Genomic DNA, 24,040 nt, shown 5'->3' on the forward strand with positions numbered 1-24,040 from the left:
TCAAGAAGAAGCCTCGTCATCAAGCAAAGGCAAAGCTCACACATGTAGTGAGAAAAAGAAGATGAAGGGCAAGCAAGTTGAGACAAGTTCAAGCTCAAGCTCCTCAAGTAAAGATAAAGAAGAAGATAATGAAGATGATGATGATGAATCAAGTGATGATGATCAATCTTCCTCCTCCACCTCCGACCTTGATGAATAATAAATCAAACTTATCAACAAGGTGGAAAAGATGATCCAAAGGCTCAATGTCAAGGGTGTGCCCATCCAAATTCAAGATTTTATCTTCACCAATCAAAGAAATGAGCAAAGAAAGGAAGAATACTATAGATGCGGCGAGTTGGGACACTTTGTGGAAGTTTGTCCAAACAAGCCCACGCCCAAGACAAAGAAGAAGGCGTGCAAGGACAAAGCCCTCGCATCAATAAGGTCATGGGATGATTCTTTAAGTAAAAAAGAAGACCATCACAAGAGGCGAGGCCACAAGCACTCATCATTAAGCTCTTCTCTTGTGTGCCTTATGACACAAGGTAACAAAAGCTCATCCTCCAGTGAGAGTGATATTGATGATGAAATGCCTTCTCTTAATGAACTTGTGCAAGAAAATCTTAAATATGTTAAGGCTTGTACTAGCCAATAGAAGAAGCTAAAAATATTGCAAGAAAAGCTAGATAGTTCATAAGAAGCATAAAAAACCTTGCTCGAACAATATGAGACATTTGCTAATCTCAATATTGAACTATCTACTAAAATTGAGCAACTTGAGGCTAGTGCAACAACAAATGCATGCACAATCAATGATGAGCAACTTGTAAAGAAAAATGAAAAATTAAAAGAAAAGTTAGCTAGCTCACAAGGTGCTTATAAAAGTTTGCTTGCTAAAATGAAAACCATGTGCAAACATTGTGATGAGCTAACTAATAAAGTTGCTAATCTTGAAGCCGTCAGTACTACCCTCACCAAGGCACCTAAAAAGAAAAGTTCTATCTTTGACATGCCTAAAAAGGATGCTTCTACTTCATGCAATGATTTATGTTTAGACTCACCCTTGTGTAATCAAGTTTGTGTTGAGAAAGTTGATATAGATACATGCACACAAGAGGTCGCAATAGAGAATGAGCAACTCAAACAAGAAGTGGCTCGCCTCACCAAGGACTTGACTCAAGTGAAAGGCAAGACGGAGCAAGCCTAACTTCATCAAGATAACACCGTCAAGGGAGTGAAGAAGCTTGATAAAGGACAAACCATGGTTTGCTATGTATGCCACAAGAAAGGCCACAAGTCCTATAAGTGCAAGGTGAAGAATGGGGGAGGAGCTAAGAAGAAAGAGAAAAACAAAAAGGAAACAAGCAAGCTATCCAAAACCTACACCAACAAGGTGGACAAAAAGGCCTCCACACCTTATCTCTTGAAGAAGAAGAAAAATGACAAGGTAGTGGCCATCAAGGTGAACAAGCAAGTCAACAATGGGCCCAAATGTATTTGGGTGACAAAGGAAATCATTTCCAACATGAAGAGCACCAAAAAGGTTTGGATCTCGAAAGGGAAGTGAGAAGTCCGATGGACTTCGGGGAATTTAGAGACTTGGCAAAGTATGGGTGCATTTCATGGGGTGCATCACATTGGATCATGACAATTGCCAAGTGGGTTAGTGAACACTATGGACCCAAATTCCCATTCCCATGTTAGGTAACTAGATTTAATTTCTTATAATTTCAATTAGCATCTAGTTCCTTTTTATGCCTAGATTTGCATTTGCATACTTAAATCATTTGTCATGCATACACTAGGTATATCCTATGGTAGGCTTGCTTGGTCTCACTCTTAAGTCTTGGAGCAAACCTACATAGTTTAAATTATTTAGGAGCACGGCACATAGCTTGTTTTATAATTGTTCATCTAATATGTGCCAAAATCCAAATTATAGATAATTTCTCCCGAATATCACTTTCGAAAATGATTCTCACATTCATGTGATATCATTTTTCAAGTGATATTTTTTATTCTAAAATCAATGTGCATGTCTTCTACAAGTATTCCATACTTGTGTGCACCAATTTAGAGGAAGGTTACTCTACAAGTTGGATGCTTTGATACTAACACATTTTCAAGCTTATCATGTATGTAGCAGTCTCATTGCAAGAAAAATGGAGTCCTCAGAGTTAAGCATCATATTTTAAATATCCACCACCTATTGCAAGTGGTCTAAATCAAATTGGTTTACACATGTGGTATTTCTAAACTAATATCATCATGTTGATTTCACTTTGTTATTTTTATACTTTCTCCATGCATTATATAGATTAAACTCCCTTAAGCATTAATTTGCCAATTATGCATAAACTACATTCTCCATCATATGTATGCATATATTTAGGAGGAGCTTAGTCTATGTAATGTGAGAGTCAAATTTTATAACCTATTCCACTCCACATACAAAGGATCACAAAGTTTGACCCTCCCTTGTGCTACTAATGTCTTCCTTTTTGGTGTTTGATTCCAAAGGGAAAGAATTTGTAGGACCAAAAGCAAGCTCGATCATAATAATTTACAAGTGGTAATAGTCTAAGAAAGGAAGAATAGTGGATTATGGAGTTAAGAGGAGGCTTAAATCCATAATGCCATATGAGGACATTAGCAAGGGCAAGATAAGTTTCCAAAGATATTTACATGTGGTATCTTTTAGCATCATATAACCTTGCTCTTTGCATTGCATCCTAGCAAGTAGATAGTTTTTAAATTTCAAAAATTTTATTATTTGCTTGCTTTGGTCGTGTTGTCATCAATCACCAAAAAGTGGGAGATTGTAAGAAAAATGGATCCTAGGCCTATTTACTTTGGATTTTGGTGATTGATGACCAACACGACCAAATTAGACTCATGAATTTGCAAGTAATTGTTTTGTAGTTCAATAGGGTGCAAGACGTGATTTGGACGAAGGTGACATGATGATCCCACGATCAACACCATAAGCAAGACCCTAGAAGCACAAGAGAAGACCCAAGATATCAAGCATAGTTCAAGCACAAAGATGGGAACCAAGCCAAACATAAGATTGCAAAGAAACGAGCTCGGCAGAGGTGACCGAACACGGCCCTTATAGAGACCGGACGCGTCCGATCAGTTGCTCGGTAACAGTAGGCGTCAGCAGCTATGACCAGACGCTGAGCGAAGCAGTGACCGAACGCACCGATGACACTATTCTTTGTTACAACAATGTTTTCAGCGTGACCGGATGCAGCGGCACTATTGTTGTACATCGGAGGGGCTTATAGTCTTGTGAGATCACACCAACCGCGTTTGTGGTGTGGCCGCCACCATGTACCAAAGGGAACAAGGCCCACGATAGCTCAGCCGGAAGCTTGATAGTGAAGACAGCGGGAAGCATCCAGGAGAGGTTTGCCGAAAGGCACGTAGGAGACCCACTTGCGTGTGGGGAAGGCCCAAGGCTATCTACAGAGTTACCCGACCGGGAGTTTGGCCCTTGCCAGGGGTTCCAACGAGAACTAGAGGGAAGCTTGCACGCTTCTCGATACCTCGGTAAAAAAACCGGAGTCGTCGACAGGAGTTTATATATCTCTACCTTACTCTTTAGTTTTCGAATTTACATTGTAATCTTGGTGTGTGCTTTACTTTTCTAGCTTAGTAATAGGCTAGTTGATAGGTTTGGAACTTAGGTTGCATAACTCATTTTACGGTAGAGATAGCAACACACCTAGCAAAACCATAGTTGCACATTTAGATAGTTTATCTTTTGCATAGGTTTTGACTAGGTGCAATTAGAGGCCTTAGTTAGAGTTTTAAGTTGCCTAATTCACCCTCTCTTAGGCATCACGGTCCCCTTTCAAAATAAAAACGGACAAACCAAAAAGAGTAAAAAAAGAAAAAAAAGCAATGAAACAAAGAAATTCTACCATTCTTTCCTCTTTATTAGATTTATATTCTTATGTTTTTGTATTTAGATTAAGATTCCTATTCCGGTTACTCAGAGTTGTAGAGATCTAATTGAATTAAGATTTCTAGTTGTCCATATTATTATATTTTTTCTATCCTATTTGGATTAAGATTTCTATTCACCCGAAATCGGATAGATCTAATTGGATTATGATTCCTAGTTATATAAAGAGAAGGGCTCTTCAATATTTCAAAAAAGAAAATTTACCTCTCTTTTATTAATTACTAGCAAACATGTCTGTGCGTAGCAACGGGATCCAATACGTAGTAAGTTGTAGCATGGGTCGTGAGTTCGAGTCAAAAATTAAATTAATTAGCGGTAAAAATCTTTGTTTGTTAAGGAATCAAAGATTAAAATGGTTGTGATCTCTTATTTATTGTTTGCTTTAACTTTTATTATATTTATTAGAATGCAAAAAAACCAGGTGGAGAAAACAATGAAAACAAAATAAAAAAATCAAGCTAGTGTAAAGACATCGACGAGAAAAAAATTTGAGCATACTCGAAGCTAATTATGTAGAAAATAGTCATGGCAAAAATTAAAATGTACTTAAAAAAGAAAAAAAATAGAACATATTCGGTGCCAAGCGAAAAATGCCAAATAAACTTAAAGCAACACGTACAGGGAACGAGTAAAAACGGACAAACCGAAAAAAAGAAAGTGAAAAAAGAAAAAAAAAAGAAACGAAACAATGAAATTCTACCCTTCTTTCCTCTTTATTAGATTTCTCTTCTTATATTTTTGCATTTGTATTAAGATTTCTATTCCGATTACTCAGAGTTGCAGAGATCTAATTGGATTAAGATTTCTAGTTGTTTATATTATTATATTTTTCCTATCCTATTTGGATTAAGATTGCTATTTATTCGAAATTAGAGAGATCTAAATAGATTATGATTCCTAGTTATATAAAGAGAAGGGTTGTAAGTGGTTTTCCACATTCACAAAGTTAGTTAAGGAATGGCTGGACCAAAAAATAGGTGGAGAGAAATTTTATCTCTTTATTATTACTAGCAAATATGCCCGTGTGTTGCTATATGATCCAATATGTAGTGAGTTGTAGCACGGGTTATGAGTTCGAAAAAAGTGAAAAAAAGAAAAGAAACAAAAAAAAACAAAAAAAATTCTACCATTCTTTTATCTTTATTAGATTTCTATTCTTATATTTTTGCATTTGGATTAAGATTCGTATTCCGGTTACTCGGAGTTGGAGAGATCTAGTTGGATGAAGATTCCTATTTGGATTAAGATTCCTATTCCTATTCATCCGAAATCGGAGACATCTAATTAGATTATGATTTCTAGTTATACAAAGAGAAGGGCTATATGTGTTTTTCACATTCACAAAGTTAGTTAAGGGATGGTCGGACAAAAAAATAGGTGGAGAGAAATTTTGCTTCTTTATTTTTATGTATAGAGGTATTGATATAGATATACATAAAGTAGGCTCCACACAAGTAACACGCGTGTTAGGGTTTTTTTTTTTTTTTTTGATAGGACAAGCGTGTTAGCTTGTTGAATCAAAGAAGTAGTACACATAGACATGAAAGGGCTAGGCGGCTAGGCCTCCCATGTTCCTAACTCAAACTTCCAAATCTTAACTCACCCCATTATGTAATGCAAGCAACCGGTCCATATTATTTTTCTCTCTCTCCCTCGTTACTTTTTTTTGTTGCATGCCTCTTCTTTCTTTCCTTTTCTTTTTTTTTTTTGATTTGAAGGAAACAGGAGGGGGTGCATGCTTCTTCTTTCGTCACCGTTGCTTGCGATGATGCTTCGTAGGCCACCAACACACACTCCGATTGTTGCTTACAACTTTTGTCAAATGCTTCTGCAAAAGACTCTGACATCCTATAAACTTATAGTTTTCTGTGACATGAAAGACTGGTACGGATGTGGACTTTGGAGCAGGGCTGCATGCTGGTACGCAATGGAGGAGCCCTTTGGCCGCTCCTACAGCCATGGTTGCAAACTCTAATACGTGAGAGGCGCGTGCTGACAACAGCATGTGACCATCGTGCCAGAGGCAGGTTAGGGTTTGGTCGTCTCTCCTGGCTCTAGGTCTTGGCGGTAGGTTGGCCCAGCGGTGGTGGGTGGGGCGGCGAGGCGGCGGAGCGCCGCTGGCTGTGGCAAAAGATGCGGCGGTTTGGGCGGAGCAAGGGTAGGGGAGTCTCGTCGGTGGCCGGTTGATGGAGGCAATGGATTAGCGGAGGGTGGGGGTCGACGGGTGGGGGTGGAGGGTGGGTGTTGCGGCGAGGCGGCATGTCACCGACGGTGGCGTGGGTCACGCGCTCGTGTGAGAGTGCAACCCGTTGGACGATAGCTTTGTCCCTCGTATATTGTGACATGAGGAGATAAACCTTACTCAAAACATGCTTGTTTTCAACAAGACATTGTACAAAAAAAGCTTTATTATAGATTACTAGCAAACATGTAAAAAAAAGCTTTATTATAGATTACAAGCAAACATGCCCGTACATCGCAACGGGATCCAATACGTAGTGAGTTATAGCACGAGTCATGAGTTTGAGTCAAAAATTAAATTAACTTAGTGGTATAAATCTTTGTTTCTTAAGGAGTTAAAGATTAAAGCCCCGTTTGGTAGGGCTTCACTTCACTAGTGAAGTTATTTTTTTTTTGCTTTAGCTCCACGAACAGTTCCACCGGTGGAGCTGAAGCGGTTTTGGTAAACCGTTTGGCAAAATGACTTCCCTGTGAGAGCATGTTTTTAGGGGCCTGGAGGAGGAGCCAGGAGAAGCCACTTTTTTTTTGGCTCCATCCCACCCCAAATCATTGTGAGAGCATGTTTTTAGGGGCTTCACAAGTGAAGCTATTTTACTTTACCCCGTTTGGTAGAAAACGGCTCCAAACGGCTCTTGAAGCCGGTGGAGAAGCCCTGCCAAACGGGGCCTAAATTGTTTGTTTTTACTCTTATTATATTTATAATAACACGAAAAAACCAGGTGAAGAAAACAATGAAAACAAAATCAGAAAAGTCGAGCTAGTGTCAAAAACATCCACGAGAAAAAAATTCTGAGCATACTCGAAGCCAGATAGAATACAGTCATGATAAAAATTGGAATGTACTTTAGAAAATAGCCATAGAAAAAAAATCAAAACATATTCGAAGCCAAGTGAAAAGTGTCCAAATGAACATAAAGCAACATGTACTCGAAGCAAGTAAAAATAGAAAAACCAGAAAGAAGTGAAAAAAAGAACAGAAAAGAAACTAAATAAAGAAATGTTACCCTTCTTTCCCCTTAATTTGATTTCTATTAGTATATTTTTGTATTTGGATTAAGATTCCTATTCTGGTTACTCGGAGTTGAAGAGATCTAATTAGATTAAGATTCCTAGTTGTCTATATTATTATATTTTTTCTATTTAGACTAAGATTCCTATTTACCCGAAATTGGAGAGATACGGAGTATAATTGGATTATGATTTCTAGTTATATAAAGAGAAGGGATATATGTGATTTTTGATATTCATAGAGTTAGTTAAGGGATGGCCGGGTAAAATTTTTACGTAACCTTACTCATGACATGCTTGTTTATCCATCCGAGGAGTAATCTATAAAAAGAAGGCATCCATCCATTCTCCTCTCTTAACTTTTTTTTCCTGATCACATCACATCACATCACATAGCGCGTGTATATACACGGGAGAGAGATCGTGAAGAGATGGAATAAACAAGGAGAGCGACGTGGGCCTGTGATGGACCTAAATGCTGGTCCGTGGGCCAGTTACGTGAGTGGGCTGGGCTGGGGTGGCCGAGTGGGCAGCGCATGTCAGTCAAGAGAAAGAGAGGGGGGTACTAGTCTAGTCTAGTATAGAGAGGAGGAAAAATAGGAATAGAGAAGAGAGGCGCCGCATCCGGTACTGGTACTCTACTCGCAGTCGCATCCGGCATCCCCCGCATCCCTCGGCTCGGAATCGGATCGCCGCCGCCGCCGCCGCCGCCGAACGAAGCAGCAGTCCATCCTAACCCCAACCCAAACCCTAGCCAGCCAGCTATGGAGCCGCCCGCCGCCGCCGACTCCTCCTCGCCCGATCCGACGCCGCAGGACCAAGCCCCAGCCTCCCCGTCGCCGTCCCCGTCTCCTTCTCCCTCCGCCTCCCCGGCCAAGCGCTCCGCCTGGAAGCACCCCTCCCCCAACGGCCCCGCCGTCATGGACGTCAACCACTGGCCCGCGCTCTCCGACGCCGCCAAGGGTATCAAGCTCCCCGACTCCTCGGCTCCATCGCCTGCGCCCGTCGCCGCCCCATCGGTCAGATCTCTTCTCTTCTTCTTACTATTGTTATTAGTTATTACTACTACTATATCCGATGATATGGGTTCCTAAGATATACTCGATTATGGATGCCCCATTCGATTCGATTTCCATCTCTAGGCCGTCGCCAACTCCTCCACTTCGCAAAAGCACAGCGCCCATCACTCCCGCCACAAGTCCGCCAGGCGCAGTGGCGGTGGTGGTGGCGAGCACTCTCCACGAGACCATCCCGACCGGAGCGCTGCCGCTGGCTGGGACCATGCCGGTGGCGGCGGCGGGAGGGGTGCCCAGAGGAACCATAATAACGGAGGTGGCAGGAGGGGCAATGGCGTAGCTGCCTCTGGCACTGGGCCTTCTCATCATGGTTCTGGTGCCGGTGGCGGCAGCGGCGGAGGTGGAGGCTTTGGTGCCAGGCGAAGAGGGGCATACGAGCCGCCCTTCTATCGTGGCCCTCCACCACCAATGGGCATGGGCCACTACATGCGAGGTGCGCCGCCACCTCCGCCGCCGCCGCCCATGACTGTCGCTCCACCGTTCATGGGCCCTCCACCGCCACCAGTCTCGCCCATGCGCCCGTTTGCTGGACCAATGGTGTTCCATGGTAGGCTTGTAATCTATCTCGATGCTGTTGCTGCACCTGCAGCTCTGGTGCTCAAATTATAGTCTGGGTTATTACTGCATTGATCTCTTGTCACCTATTGATTGTTTTTTTTAATAATCTCCAGACATGCCATCTCCTGTGTCTCCTGTATCCCCCATATACTTTTATGGGCCACCACCACCAGAGGCTCTTAGGGGACTGGCTCTTGCGCCTCCTATGGTTGGTCCACCTGCTTATCCTTACTTTCAAGCCCAGCCTGAGCCTGAACCTCAGCCTGATCCTGAGCCTGATGCGGAAGAGGAACGCGTCAAGCTGCTCAAGCAGATAGAGTTCTACTTCAGGTCTCCACATTGACCTACTCTTGCTATTCTTCAATTGGTTAAGACTTAAGGCTGTGCTTCTGTTTATCATCATCATCTTCTTTGATCCACAGCAAGGAGAACCTATGCTCAGATGTGTACTTGAGGCAGCAGATGGATGGTCAGGGCTGGGTTGATATATCTCTTATAGCTGGCTTCAAAAAGGTGACCATATAACTACTTAACTCTTACTGCTTGCTGTAATGTCGAACATTGAACTTTTCAGTTGCTGGTTCATTGTTAGTGACCTTTTGGCCTTCGCTATCTACTATAGTAAAACATGTTTACATATACTCTTGCATTGTTTGATCGGGTAGTTTTAATGAGTTCCTACTTGCTGCATCTCCCATGTATGGAACAGCAGTTCTTCAACTTTTTTTTTTTGCTCCGAGATTGATAACAGTTTCCTGTTGAATGTAATGGTTTGCTACTGTAAGCTGCAACTTTATCTTTTTATTATTATAAGAACACACTCACGTGCATCACATGTTGGGGATCATCGTTTCATGTGTTTCAAATAGCAATGACCTTATTTATGTGTAATTGTTAAACTGTTTATATCAACTTTCTAGTTTCCAATATTATTGTGGTTGGACTGGTTTACGTGAAATTTTGTTCCTACTCTACTCAAAATCTACCTTTTGCGGCACAGTAGTAGTTTATTTTAGGAACCTGTTTATGCATTAACGAGCGGATTATCAGCGGAAACTGATCTTTTGGGTGATGTGGTCTTAAGCTTCCATGTGCTCTTCGCTATATGTGATCTGGATGGTTTCGACTTAACTTGAAAAGAACTGCTATGGGCCATATTATATTGGCTTGAACTTCTATACATGATATCCAAATCTACTTTCTGCATAACAGTAATTATTATTGGGACTTGTTTATGGGAAAATAATCAGTGTAAACTGATCTTTTGGGTGTTGGCATCTAATGCTTCAATGTGATCTTAGCTGTATGTTATCTAAAATGTGTGTATTTTAATCTTTAGTGCATGAACCATGAATGGTCTAGTTTTGTGTCGATTTATACCATGCAGTATTGCATTAAATTCTGTTAGAATTAATAACAAACTTCTGTGACCCTACTAATTCTTGGCTTGTTAGGTTGTAGTCCCCATTGATCACTGGTTCATGGGGGTGATATTTGTTGCTCACCCTCTTTTAAAATGATTGTATTAATTGATATTGACCTGCTGATTACGGTGATTGGAGATTTGCACCTGGTTCTAAAAGAATATATCTTTTTTTTGTTGCTTATTTGATTTATTTTGACCTTTTATGATATTTGTGGATCATGCTTAAAGCGTCAAAGACATTGTTGTGTAGAATGTCACTTTTCTTTTTTATATAAGGTGGTCAATTTCTGCAGATATAGAAGTTGCATTTACATGTGCATGATGGTTGCGTTGTCAATCTATTTTTTTTCTTTTTTGTTTGGAGGTTAAAATCTCCACGAACGATGACCCATTTGACCTAATGTGAAGCTATGGAAACTAATTTTCACATCAATTTTGTAATTGGTGTATACAAACATGTGTTGTATTTCTGTTCCATCTTTATTTTACTTATTTTTGGGTGGGAGGGGGTTGTTATTCTGGGTTGGACGAGCAGACTTGCTTGCAGCCTGGTATGCTATGGTGTTTGGCATATTTCTGATTGCGTGCTAAACTGCAGATTTTTTTTATGGTCACTCTGAACATATTATGAGGCTGTGTAGCCTAAACACACAACTCAGCTTCAGTTAAACGTTCGCCTTTGCATACTAGGATCCTGGTAGTTACTTATTTCTGTAAATGGAGGGAATCGTTTGCTGATTGGAGTTGGAGTATAGGAATAAAAAACGAGAAAGTTAGTGTTCCATATTGAGATTGATGTATTGGCTGAAGTTAGTGTTCCATATTGATTGTACTTGGCATTTCTGTATCCAATGGTCTGTATTACCTTTTCTTAGAATAACATGTTTGTTTTGTTGATTTTAAATTAACATCCATGAGAAAGTGCAGAACCATGAGTGGCTGCAAACTGATTATGAATACGTGAAGTTGCAGCAAATGATTGTGTGCAGATAATGTAGGTAACTAAATGGGCTATATGGAGTGTCATTTATAGTGGAATTAGGTATTGGTTTCAAGGTGTTTTCTGTTTCTTAGAAGTTGAAAGTATGACAAGGATTTATAGTTTGATAGATATCATGAGCTGAGGCCTTCTACACTTGATATTTAAACACGCTGTGTGCAACTTACATATTTTGTTCTTGTGAATTAGAAATGGCGCAGCCTATGATCTATAGAGTGTTTGCGCTGGGGATGGCTTGATTTGGTTTTCTGGTGTGTACAAAAGGTCAGATCTATTATTTTAAATTAATCCATTTGACAGTCGACGGAAGGTTCTTTGCTACTTGCATTCCTGTATAAATCTGCTATTTGGGAATTACAGTGCTACCACTTATTTCTATTGATGATTTATGTGGCATAGTTGTCACAACGATGTCTAGGCAATAGGCATCCTGTTGGTTCTTGTCTGTGGGTTCATGCTATGATCCGGCTCCTTTCTGCCCTATCTTGCTTCCTCTGGTCCTGTTGAATGTTTGTGTCTATGCACCTTATCTACAGGCATCATCCCCACCTTGCCACTAGTCCAACCTTCTGTACGAAGCACTGAAGGAAAGCTAGGGCGCTACTTAAGACATGATATGTTTTATCATGAGTATGTTTGAGGAGTGTATTAACTATGCTGAGCACTGTTTTCTGCAGGTCCAAGGGCTGAAGAAGGACCTAGAATATATAAAAGACACGGTGCAGTCCTCATCTATACTGGAAATGAAGGTATATTCTGTCGTTTAGCTATAGTCTCAGAAAAATACGGTGCTCTATTGATTCCCGCAGTCTGCAGATAATCATTTTACAAGTAATGTGTCCATGCTTTACCCTCATCACGAGAGCTGCAAAAATTTTGATGCATCGGTTTAATTAATTCCCCTTGGTTTTTGCTTTCAAATTTGTGCCATCCTTGAGGTTAAATTCCATACCTAGATATGTTAGGCATTTGTGTGTGTGTTTTTTTTTTTTTTGATGCCTGAGCCTGAATGATTTGGACCTTTGAGATCTGAAATTTATTGTGCTTATATAGTTCGCTGTGTCTGTTAATGCAGGATGACAAAATTAGGAAGCACAACGACTGGGAGAAATGGGTGATCCCTCGAGAGAGCAATCCTGATGCCCCGTCAAGCTCAGCGTCTGTACCGAGACCTAATGTCAATAATCTGACAGCACATCTTGGAGGCATGCGTCTGCATGAATCCGCTAGCTCTACTGGCACGGTGGAGCCGAACCATCACGATGTCATCCAGAACGGATCGCCTTCTGGTAATGAAGAGGCTCCAGTAGCTGAAGAAAGTTCTGGTCAGCAGTAGTTACAATAAGACAGTGGCTCGGATTCACACCATGACTGCAGGGGTTTTGTCCATGCGCGAGTGACAGGGCACAAGTGATATTTTTTTGGCAATTTTTGGAGGGAAGGCGTATTAGACTGACAAGCGAATTTGTTTACTGGCGATCAGGTAAGATTTTGCTTTACCTTGTTATATTCAGTAGTGTTGAAGATTTGGGGCAGTTGGTGAAAAGGATGAAGCAGATAGTGGAATACGAAGGTGGTGGTATCTGGAGGCGCCTATGACGAGGAGGAAAACCATGAAAGACTGAAACAAAATTATGAAAGACGAGCGTGATAGGTTAGTAGCCCATGGGCGGCTGTGTGGGCTGATGGCTTGGTAAGCGAGCTCAAAATATCCTTGTTTACTGGGGTGGGTTTGCACAGGGGGCTTGGATGCTATTCTGGTGTTACGATGAACTAGATGGTTTTCCTCGGCGCTAGGATGGTTGTTGTAGGACCTCCGATTTTTGATGGAGGAGCTGGACTTTCTCACTTGTAGAGTCAGGGAGTTTTACTTGTTTTATTTTTGTGGTGTGGTGTTAAATTAAAGTAAGAGATGCTGTTAGCTAGTCTTGCTCCCTGTTCATTCTGCTGTGCTGGCCTTTCATGGTGGGCTGCATGCTTTGAATGATGGAGATTGATAGCTGTCCTTGGGTCTATGCTATGGTGGCCTGACTTCCTGACTGTGCCAGTATTCTCTGTGTCACTGGTCCTGGTACATCCGTTTGCAGCGGCAGTATTCTCCGTAGTCGGTCTGGATATGGGTGGGTCCGCAGCGGCAGCATGTGTCCTTGTTTGGCAGGCCTGGGACTGGGACAGCCGAAGGAGAAGGCACGCTACCATTAGGCTGTGCCCGGTCTGCAGCACCTGTGCACAAACAGCAGACTTCGTACGTAAAACTAAAACCTCGTAGCAGTAAGCACTGATTTGCTCATCCATGTTGGTACCAGGCAGTAGGTGCTGCCATCATGGGCGTACCTACATGACCTTTGCCTCTTGGGCTCTGTTTGGCAAAGCGTACGTGATGGTGGCTAGAGCGTTTCTTCACATCGACCCATGGCGCTCTGAATCGTCGTCGTCGCCGTTTACGAGACGGGTACAGGTGAGCGCCGCATCCATAAATCAGCTCACATGGCAGCTGCCATGGCCAAGCTGCTCGATAATGAGGCCATCCATACCTATCTCCTCTCCCTGCTTCCACTCGGCCCGGGGCACAAGATAATTTCCAACAGTGTGCTATAGTTAGATTGTTGAGATCGTCTCTTGTGCCAGAGACACTCCAAAACATGGCACGGTCTCCAAAACATGGTTTTGTGCTTTTCATTTACAATATGTATAAACAAATAACGAAAAATTTAATTTTATTAAGTTACTTTTCAAGACTAATCTATACATGCTATAAATGTTGGTGTCTTCAAACTAAGTATTTTAGAAGTTATCCGGAGTAGTCAATCAAAATTTTAAAAGTTTGATTTTAACCTTGTCTAAACCCACAAGAACCATATATATATACAACGTAACTTGATAGAGGGATACATAGCTTTTGCTACACACGCGAGCGCGTACACACACACACACACACACACACACACACACACACACACACACACACACACATATATATATATATATATATATATATATATATATATATATATATATATATAGAACTACTATCCTGTAGCTGGCTACAGAATAACTTATTCTGTAGCCACTTTGAGTTACGATAATTACTATGTTATTTTACGAGATTATAGTAACTCCTTACTAAGTGGTTTAATATAACGTTATGGTAAATATCCCCATGTGTTATAGTAACCCAACTATCGTAAATATGTATTTATATTATGGTAAATTAGTATATAAAATTATAGTAAATGGAGGTGGCTACAGAATAACTTATTTTGTAGCCGGTTACTGAATAGCCTCTCCCTATATATATATAGCGTTTAGATATCTAGAAAAAAGCAGAATAACTTACAGTTTAGATTGAAAGTCATATTATTGTTAATATTCAATCCAATCTATTGGTTTTTCGTATCCATCTTTTCAAATCAAACGAAGCATGCATGCAGTATGACCTATGGGTAGTTGTCTCTGCCTCTCTGGAGCTAATATCACCAGGTAGTCAAGTCTGAAATATATAGATGCGACGCCATTAACTAATTAATTCGCCGTCGTCCATAACACATCAGAGATTCAGAGGGGATGTGGATGGTGATGCACCCATATATGGCACGCATCTGCCCGCATGCATGATGCATCCTCTCATCAATTAGTAACAGTTGTATGACTGTTTGAATGATGGAATAACTACAAAATTTGCTAATTAGGCAACTCCCAGTGGTCAGTATCCATCCTAGCTGCTACACGTTAATATAAATGCAAATGATCTGTCACGGACGATTTTTTTAAATTGGTTTTGTGTTAGATTAATAATAATATAATACTCTAATAAGGAGACAGAGAAGAAAGCACATGACATCTTATAACAATTATTAATTGCCTTGTTTTCATTCATCATATAATATATGCCCTGGGCTACGTAAGCTTTATTTCGATTTGTGATAATAAACAAATGAATATATAGTTCGCTGCATGCAACACAGATTTTAAATTTATTGGTAACATATATACCTAGCCCCCCCCCCCCCCCCCCCCCCATCAATAAAAAGGTGCAATTGTAGCCTTAATTACCCCAGGTCAATGAATAGTAATTAATTTTGACAACATCTATTAAAAAAGTATTGACATTTGTAATATTAAATAATTATCTCTACTATAGACCAATTTCCAGACATAGACGTTGATACGGCTTCCTGTGAGCTTAGCCAAATTTAAGAAAGTTTGACTTAGTTGAAATCTACAATTGCACTTTTTATGAGACGACAAGGATGTATCTTATATTCTTATTAGATGTGTCCTTTAATATGCATACTTAGACTTAGGTGGCATGCATATAAATGTGTTACTTGTCTCAAACTTAACAAACAGTAGATACCCAGATAATTATTCTTTCTAATGCACTTCTAGCTTCATGCATGCCTTGTTCATTCAATTCCTCAAAAAAGAAAAGAGGGGGAAAAAAAGGAAAAAAAGGGAAATTAATATGGCGGGTGCGCATGCAGTTGGGTGTCAAGCTGTCATGCGCATATGCTGAGATGTACCGAGGTCTCACTCTCAACCGCCTGTTACGTACGTGTCAGCATCTGCTACCCAATAACAATAATCACAAAATTCTTCTTGTTGGTTTCAAAGAAAAGGGCCGAGGAGTAATTGTATATTTGTGTTAATCGTGTGTATATATAGATAGCATAGCATGCAATGATATATAGGTACGTGCGTGACGAAGCTAGTTGCATGCAACCGGATGAATGAATGAATTAATTGTGGCAGGCATGCAGCAGGTCGCTATAGCTAGCTCAAGCCCAACAGTACTCTAGATAGCAGTAGAGCGACCTGTCGTCCGGGTCGCAACAGTACTGCTAGCTAATAATACGGTTAGCTTTAATGTCGTCGTTTCAACCAATGCATGCATGCGTCATCAGTCGCACGTACGGTTAGCAGGGCAATGGCAAATGCAACCACCATGATGTATATTTGTTTGCGTGTGGAGTAGAGAGGTAGCTGCAGTGCACACTCCTACGTCGCTAGCTAGGCCTTTGCTGGCCGGAATAGCTGGCTACTGTAGCTAGCTGTCGGCGTCCTCCACCACCTGCAGGCTGCTGCAGATAGATGAGTAGAGAGAATCGTCTGTCCTGCTCTGCCACCAGGCATCGCAGCAGCTAGCTAGGCCACCATGACTCCTCTCCTCCTCCTGCTGGTGGCGGCGGCGGCGACGAGGTGCTGCCATGGGTCGTCCTACTCATCGTACCAGCAGCAACAGTACAGGATGAACGCGTCGCAGCCGGAAGGGGAGGGCCGCCGCCCGGCGGTGACGGCGGTGATCGTGTTCGGCGACTCCATTGTTGACCCGGGGAACAACAACGACCTGCACACGATGATCAAGGCCAACCATCCGCCCTACGGCAAGGACTTCTTCAACCACGAGGCCACCGGACGCTACTCCAACGGACTCATTCCCAGCGACCTCATTGGTATGTATGTACGTAGACGTAGGGGGTGTACTCCCATTAATTTCCTTCTCGATCTCCTGTGTTCACTTGCTGTTGCATGGTTTGGTTGGCTTCTCTTTTTCTTTTCTTCTTTTTTCTCTCGATCAAATCGGTTGGCTTCTTCAATTCCCACTGCACTAGCTGCGGGGCCTTGACATGCACTGAAAATTTTGTTCCTTCACGAGCCGATCGATGAGACGAAGGAACACATGCACCACCATGCCGACATGGTCATGCATCATTTCCCAATAACTAACAGAGGACTTTAATTTCCTCGAGTCAAGGATAAGCTATTACTGTAGTATATGCACGTATGTATAATACTCCTATACATAGAGGAGTAGTAATACTCGCGCGATCGGTCCACACTGAATCGATTACTAATTTATAACAACGTATGTATGTACGTACGTTTCAGTACGTAGTATAGTATACTATATACATGCATATATTCGGTACTCCCTCCCTTCTCTTTTATATACAAGGCACGGCTTGACGTGCATATATTTATTTTATTTTTATATTATTTATACTTATAAACTTATAATAATTAGATACAAAAATTTAATTATGAATCTAACCGTATCAAGTTTGTGTTATAATGATTAAAAATTATTAGTCAAATATTTTGATTCTTGATACGTGTGCGCGCCTTAATTATAAAAAAGAATGGAGGCAGTACGTATCTAGCAGTGCAGCCGTTATGGTTTCAATGTCGATCGCTAGCTGCTGTCTTTGTGCTTGTTGCGCGCGTGCACACACATGCATCGATCTGCAGGCCGATTATTAATACTCCCTCCGCTCAGAAATGGTAATCATATTAGACCAAAGAAAAATTCATAGAAAATAGATTTTAACCATTAATATCTCTTATAATACAAAGATCTGCTTATATAATACAAATATCCCTGTAGGTGCCTTGGCACCCTCCATCCACCGGCTCGCCGGAATCAATGAAAAATCCATTCAGGTGGGGCTCTCACCCCTCCGGTGATGTCTTCAAAAAAAAAAAACAGAAATCTCTATGCTGTAAGCATTCATACGTCTTGACTAATTGTTGGTCAAAACTTATAGAGTTTGACTATTTTCTGGTTAAATACAATTACCATTTCTGAACGGAATAATTTGTTGCTTGACGCGGAGCTGGTCGGGCACGCCGATGGAATATGTGGAGCTAGCTAGGTGGTACTATGCTAAAATTTGGTCCAAACTAAAGTAAAACTATACAGTCAATGATGGTTGAGCTGCCTATAAAGTTATAATAAGGTGTTGTATATGAACCATTGCACGCGCCGATAATTTACATTTAATTTAAGATGGGCAACTCCGATGGACTCTGAAATTCTGAATTATCCCGCTAACTCCGGCGAGGTTGTTGGCTCACATGCATGATCTATAGCCATGCATGGGATTGGAGACTATATATAGATTGCATAGCATAATTCATGCGGCGTGCGTTGGGTGGTGGCATGCAGAGAGAGGACCGTTACGTTGCCGTCGGTACTACGGTGGGTGACGCCGCCGACGGTGAGCATCGTCTTTACTTGTCATGACGACACGCATAAACTACGTATGTCCTATTAATTAATTTGGCAAACTGTAATAAGGTAATGAATTTTATGATTAGCTAGCTATATATAAAGTACAGACAATTATATATACATTTCCTGTACGCGTGTAATCGTGTGTATAGTAGTGCTTTGATGATCTCATAATATATAAACGTCGTCATTGATCGGAGGCAAGCAGCTTGCGTGCATCCCCCAATATATGCGTTGAAGCAACAATATAACGGTGGTGTCATAACGGGCAACATGTGTATGTTATGTATCACATGTACCCATGCACTCCTCGCGCCCCACACCCCGGCCTGCGGGGGGCGGGGTGCCGTTGCTCCGATCCATAGAAAAAATATATAAAATAAAAACCTCGATCGGTGGGGTAAGACAGCCACGAGCATTATGTTTCAGAAGAAAATCTTCTCACATAGATCGAAAAAACCTGTGAACCACTGTCCCACCTATACAGATAAACTGCTGCCTCCTCTAGTCAGCAAATCCGCCTCAAGGGGGTTCAAACTCTGGCCGCCAGGGTGCAAGGCACAGCCAGACCAACTGGTCTAGCGTTCGCTTGCCGGAAAAAAAATTAAAAGATATATTTATAATACTCAAAAATTAAATGGTGCATATTATTCACAAAAGAAAGTTACGTTGGCAATACATATATACAAGCAGCCAACTACGACATACGGAGTACTCTGTATAGTACACTGCATTTTCTAGTTTGTACTACGTACGGTACGAGTAGTATGAACGTGTCAGGATCGGAGTATGCATGCAGCTGCAGTGCAGGCAGCTTTTAATAATAAGGGCATGCTTGGTTACCCCTAGTCACTTTGGTTACTTAACTGCTAAATAAATTGATTAAAGAAGTTTACTCACATTAGGACAAGTACAACACATGTTGTGATACCGTCTGTACGCACTAAACGATGCAAATTTGCCTGATTAAATGAAGAAAGTGAACCTAGGCCTTGTTTAGATTGCAAATTTTTGCAATCTGGACACTGTAGCACGTTTCATTTGTATTTGACAAACTTTGTCCGATCATGGACTAACTAGGCTCAAAAGATTCGTCTCATGATTTACAACCAAACTGTGCAATTAGTTTTTTTTACCTACATTTAATGTTCCATGTATGCGTCCAAAAATTGATGTGATGGAGAGAGAGTGAAAAAATTTAGAATTTGGAGGTGATCTACTCTCAAATAAAAATAAATGCCCTTGTTTGTACTTGATCAACAAACTTTTTATCCGGTCACTAAATATAAAATAGAATCTCTCAAACTTTATTTTTGATTCAGGAGCAGAAAAGTTTATATTATATAGATAAATATATTACTATATTATTTATTTTGATGGTTCTAAAATATTGTATTATGTTTATATGTTTATCTTATTGATGCTCGATTTATTTTGTATTAAGAAGCAACACAATAATATCCATGAATTATATTCATGTTTGATTATGAGTATATGTAAGTATTAAAAAGTTTGTAGACGCCTAAATAAATAACTTATTGTATAAGTTGTTTATTAAGTTGTCTATTATATATAAATATATTAATATATCATTTATATTCATGGTTTTAAAAAATATTACAACCATGATCACCTTATTTATGTCTGATCTTTTTATCAATGAGCAATACAATGGTATACACGAATCATATTTACACTTGATCATGGCTATATGCAGACATTAAAGAATTAATAGACAACCAAATAGACAGTCCATTGTATGCGCTGTCTGTTTAACTGTCTGTATGTGTTGTGATATTATCATACAGACAGCATGTTGTCTGTGGGTTGTATATGTCCTTAGTCATCCAAAAGTAGCTAACAGTGTGCTAAAGTGCCCAGTGGATTGCCCCTCATTATTGCTGGTCTCCAACCCTGATTTACGCATTCATTAGAGGTAGTTTAGTCTTTGTTGAACTGCTTTAATGGCCTTTAGTCACTTTTAGTCACTATAACCAAACGGAGAGGACTAAAGTTTAGTCGATAGTTTTAGTAGCTAAATTTTAGTCAAGGGGAAGAAGGACATATAGATGGAGCATGCCCTGCAGTTTAAATAAGGCATGTTTGATGCATTATAGGGCTAACCAAGTAATTTTTAGTCCGAATTAAACAGGACTATAGCCAGTAAGTGGGCTAATTTATTAGCCGACCTATAACTACTCTCTCTATCCCTAAATAAATAGATTTCTAGAGTTGTCTTAAGTTAGACTTTTTAAACTTTGACTAAAATTCTAGAAAAAACCCGTCAAGATTTGTGACATCAAATTAAATAGTATCATTAGATATACCATATAATATATTTTCATAATGTGCTCATTTTATGTCATACAAGTTATTACCCTTTCCTACAAAATTAGTTAAATTTAAGATATATAGTTTGACTTGCACGGATTTTAAAAGTTAATTTATTTGGGGATGGATGGAGTAGTTGTTAACTAACTAGCTGGTCAACCCTAGCTCCGGTGCGATGCGACCCCCCTGTGGCTTGATGCAGCTCCCCTTCGGCGTGGCAGCCCCGGCACGGCTGCCCGGCGCGGCCGCTCCTCCCCTCCCCAGCGAAGCTACCAGGCGCGGCCTCCCCTCCCCTCCGCGGCGTGGCCGCCCCTCCCCGGTGAGGCTCATCGGCAGCTCAGCCCTGCCCTGCTTCGTTCGTCCGTGGAAGAAGAATATAACAGAGGATGACATATAGGTCCCACATGTCATTCTCACCTACAATGAATTTGGTTAGTCTGTTTTAGGTAGTGTTGCTGGAGAAAACAACGAAATTTGGGTAGTATAAAATTGGTAGCTACCTAAATAGAGAAGTAGGGTGTGTGTTTTAGGTAAACATGCCCTAAATCAATGTCTACAGTACTTCGGCAGAGCCAATGTCCGACTACTACTCCATCCACAAAGTTGGATGTTCTCTCCTAATAAAAGTTATTCCAATAAATTACACTATCTCCAACTTAACTCATTTACAGAGAAGAGTATACCAAGATAAATAATTACACTACGAAAACATATATCTTATATATATCCTAGTGGTTACTGCTCTGTTCTATAAATTTAGTCAAATTGAAGAAAAGTTTGGCCTAAGACAATTCTAGAATCTGATTTATTTTGAAATAGAGGTAGAATATATAAGAGTACATATATCTATACTATTTTAGTGCATCAACTCTGTTGTTCTTTATTTATTTACCCTCCGCATCAAGTAGCATCCACATTCCACAATAGTGTTCAATTAAAGTAACTCGTACCTCAAACCTCCTTGTTCATAAATACACTCCTCCTTGTTTTTTTTCACATGCATTCTAGCTATATATAAGCAGTAGTAAAAAGTGTCCAATACTAATTACTAGTCATGCATGGGTTATGCAAATATCGTACTCCTACATACATATAACATAGTATATATAACGATGATGGGTTAGAATGCTACACTGTATATATATTTACGATCTTGCATGATAACAGATTGATTTGTTGATTTGCATTGTGCATGCAGCACAGCAGCTTGGTGTGAAGCAGCTGCTGCCGGCCTACCTGGGCGTGGATCTGAGCCCGGAGGATCTGCTCACCGGCGTCAGCTTCGCGTCCGGCGCCACTGGATTCGACCCGCTGACGCCCGTCGTAGTGAGTGTGATCTCGCTGGATCAGCAGCTGGCCTACTTCGATGAGTACCGCGGGAAGCTGGTGGACATCGCCGGCGAGGAGGAGACGACGAGGATCATCGACGGCGCGCTGTTTGTGGTGTGCGCGGGCACCGATGACGTGGCCAACACCTACTTCACGACGCCGTTCCGCAGCGTGGAGTACGACATCCCCAGCTACGTGGAGCTGCTGGTGAGCGGCGCCGAGGAGTTCCTCCGCAAGGTCAGCGCCAAGGGCGCCAGGAAGATCGGCTTCGTGGGGATGCCACCGGTGGGGTGCGTGCCGTCGCAGCGGACGCTGGGAGGGGGGCTCGCCAGGGCGTGCGAGCCCAAGCGGAATGAGGCGGCGCAGCTGTACAACGCCAGGATCCAGGAGATGATCATCGGGCTAAATGCGGAGGCCGGGTTCACGACGCTAGTGGTGTTCCTGGACATCTACCGCATCCTGGACGACCTCATGGAGCACGGGGACAAGTATGGCTTCTCTGAGACCACCAGGGGCTGCTGCGGCACCGGCACCATCGAGGTCACTGGACTCTGCGACTCCCGCTTCGTCTCCATCTGCGACGACGTCTGCCAGCACATCTTCTTCGACAGCTACCACCCCACCGACCGAGCCTACAGGATCATCGTCAAGGACATGTTTGACAACTATGGCCAAGTGCTCTTCTGATCGATGATGTGACTCGATGATAAGATCCATCTACATTGTTGTTGGTGTGTAACCCTGCCAACACTGACAGTGAAGACATTCAGTGGAGAAGGCATAAGTGAGCAGGGCAAAAAGGCTTCAGTTTGAATGTTGAATGCCAGAGCGGAGATGCGGCTGTGGTGACCGCGCCCACGACGCGTTACTCTTTGCAATGTGTGTTTTCAGAGTCATGTATCTTTGTTTAGCGATTGTATTAGCTAAAGTGTGTGTGCTAGACTACTGGTACAAGTAGCTGGGAGTTCCTTGAGTCATGTCATCGCAGGAACCGCTGGTCAGGCACATTGTATCGTGAACCATTGTGAGTGAAAAAGGGCACTATCTCTCGGGCGACCTGCGGGCAGTTGCTTCGTGTGTACTCTATGTTCATCGTTTGTTCTTGTGCTCATTGTTCTTGTTGATCGATCTAGCCACCATACAGCGAGTAATTGAGATCCTTCGCTAACATCTGGTATCAAAGCCTCTTTACTCGCGAAGACATCCACAGATCATGTCCATGTAGATCGTCATCGAAGGAGAGGGAGCATGAGGCGGCAGGGAGACGCGGCAGGTGTATCCTCCACTGACGAGCATGAATTACACCAGTTGGTGTATTCGAGTGCAGGCAATCATGGAAGATTAGGGGGTGTGGGAGGTGGAGCTGGAGGCAGGGACGTCGACCTTGTCTACGGCGGATGCAGCAAAAGCAACCGCCAAGGACAAGAAGGTGCGAGTGCATCTCCTACCGTGCTTGCCTGATGACTTCCTGATGCAAGTTGCAAAGAAGAAAACTAGGAAGGAGGTGTGGGATTCCCTAAAGGCGCGCTTCATTAGAGCAAATCGGGTGAAGGATGCACGGTTGTAGACACTCAAGAGCGAGTTTGATGCCATCCAGATGAAGGATGATGAGTCGCTTGACCAAATTGTTGGAAAACTAATAGCGCTGTTGGTCAAGTACAACAGTTTGGGGGGATCCTGGATGATGCTGTGTTGGGGAAGAAATTGCTTCATATCGTGCCCGATCGATAACTCAATGCCGTGGTCGGTATCGAATAGTTTTATGACCTAAAGACACTGGCGTTTGATGAGGCGGTGGGGCATCTGAAGGTGTTCATGGAGCACACGCGGTGGGGAGCTAGCGGCGTGAGATCAGAAGGTGGGCAGGTGTTGCTCACACAGGCAGAGTGGGAAGCCAGACAGAAGAACTCGAGCGACGATTTGTCTAGGAAGGGGAGAAAGCAAGACGGAGGGTATGGCCGTGGACGTGGCCGTGATGGTGGTAGTGGTGGCGATGCCAGTAAGGAGGGCACGGGGAAGCATGACAAGAGTCACATAAAGTGCTTCAAGTGCCACAAGTACGGGCACTATGCCAATAGGTGCCCGGGTGAGAAGAAGGAAGAGG

General features: G+C 41.9%; 2 protein-coding genes across 2 annotated transcripts; both read left to right on the forward strand.

The window, feature by feature from the left end:
* Positions 1-7,808: 7,808 nt before the first annotated feature.
* Positions 7,809-13,346, forward strand: LOC136516811 (la-related protein 1B-like). Its single transcript, XM_066510302.1, has 6 exons — positions 7,809-8,223; positions 8,347-8,827; positions 8,952-9,168; positions 9,261-9,351; positions 11,942-12,013; positions 12,340-13,346. Exons 1-6 carry the CDS (start codon positions 7,969-7,971, stop codon positions 12,598-12,600), a joined length of 1,377 nt encoding a protein of 458 aa, XP_066366399.1. The 5' UTR covers positions 7,809-7,968; the 3' UTR covers positions 12,601-13,346.
* A 2,926-nt stretch (positions 13,347-16,272) lies between these two features.
* LOC136518706 (GDSL esterase/lipase At3g14820-like) lies at positions 16,273-23,007 on the forward strand. Its single transcript, XM_066512392.1, has 2 exons — positions 16,273-16,717; positions 21,806-23,007. Exons 1-2 carry the CDS (start codon positions 16,420-16,422, stop codon positions 22,621-22,623), a joined length of 1,116 nt encoding a protein of 371 aa, XP_066368489.1. The 5' UTR covers positions 16,273-16,419; the 3' UTR covers positions 22,624-23,007.
* Positions 23,008-24,040: the final 1,033 nt, after the last annotated feature.

Source organism: Miscanthus floridulus, chromosome 17 (genome assembly GCF_019320115.1).
Source record: "Miscanthus floridulus cultivar M001 chromosome 17, ASM1932011v1, whole genome shotgun sequence".
NCBI classification, from domain to species: domain Eukaryota; kingdom Viridiplantae; phylum Streptophyta; class Magnoliopsida; order Poales; family Poaceae; genus Miscanthus; species Miscanthus floridulus.

Coding starts and splice junctions, on each gene's coding strand:
- LOC136516811 (XM_066510302.1), top strand. CDS start 7,969: ATGGAGCCGCCCGCCGCCGCCGACTCCTCCTCGCCCGATCCGACGCCG. Junction 9,169..9,260: donor CAGATAGAGTTCTACTTCAG/GTCTCCACATTG, acceptor TTTGATCCACAG/CAAGGAGAACCTATGCTCAG. Junction 12,014..12,339: donor CATCTATACTGGAAATGAAG/GTATATTCTGTC, acceptor CTGTTAATGCAG/GATGACAAAATTAGGAAGCA.
- LOC136518706 (XM_066512392.1), top strand. CDS start 16,420: ATGACTCCTCTCCTCCTCCTGCTGGTGGCGGCGGCGGCGACGAGGTGC. Junction 16,718..21,805: donor CATTCCCAGCGACCTCATTG/GTATGTATGTAC, acceptor TTGTGCATGCAG/CACAGCAGCTTGGTGTGAAG.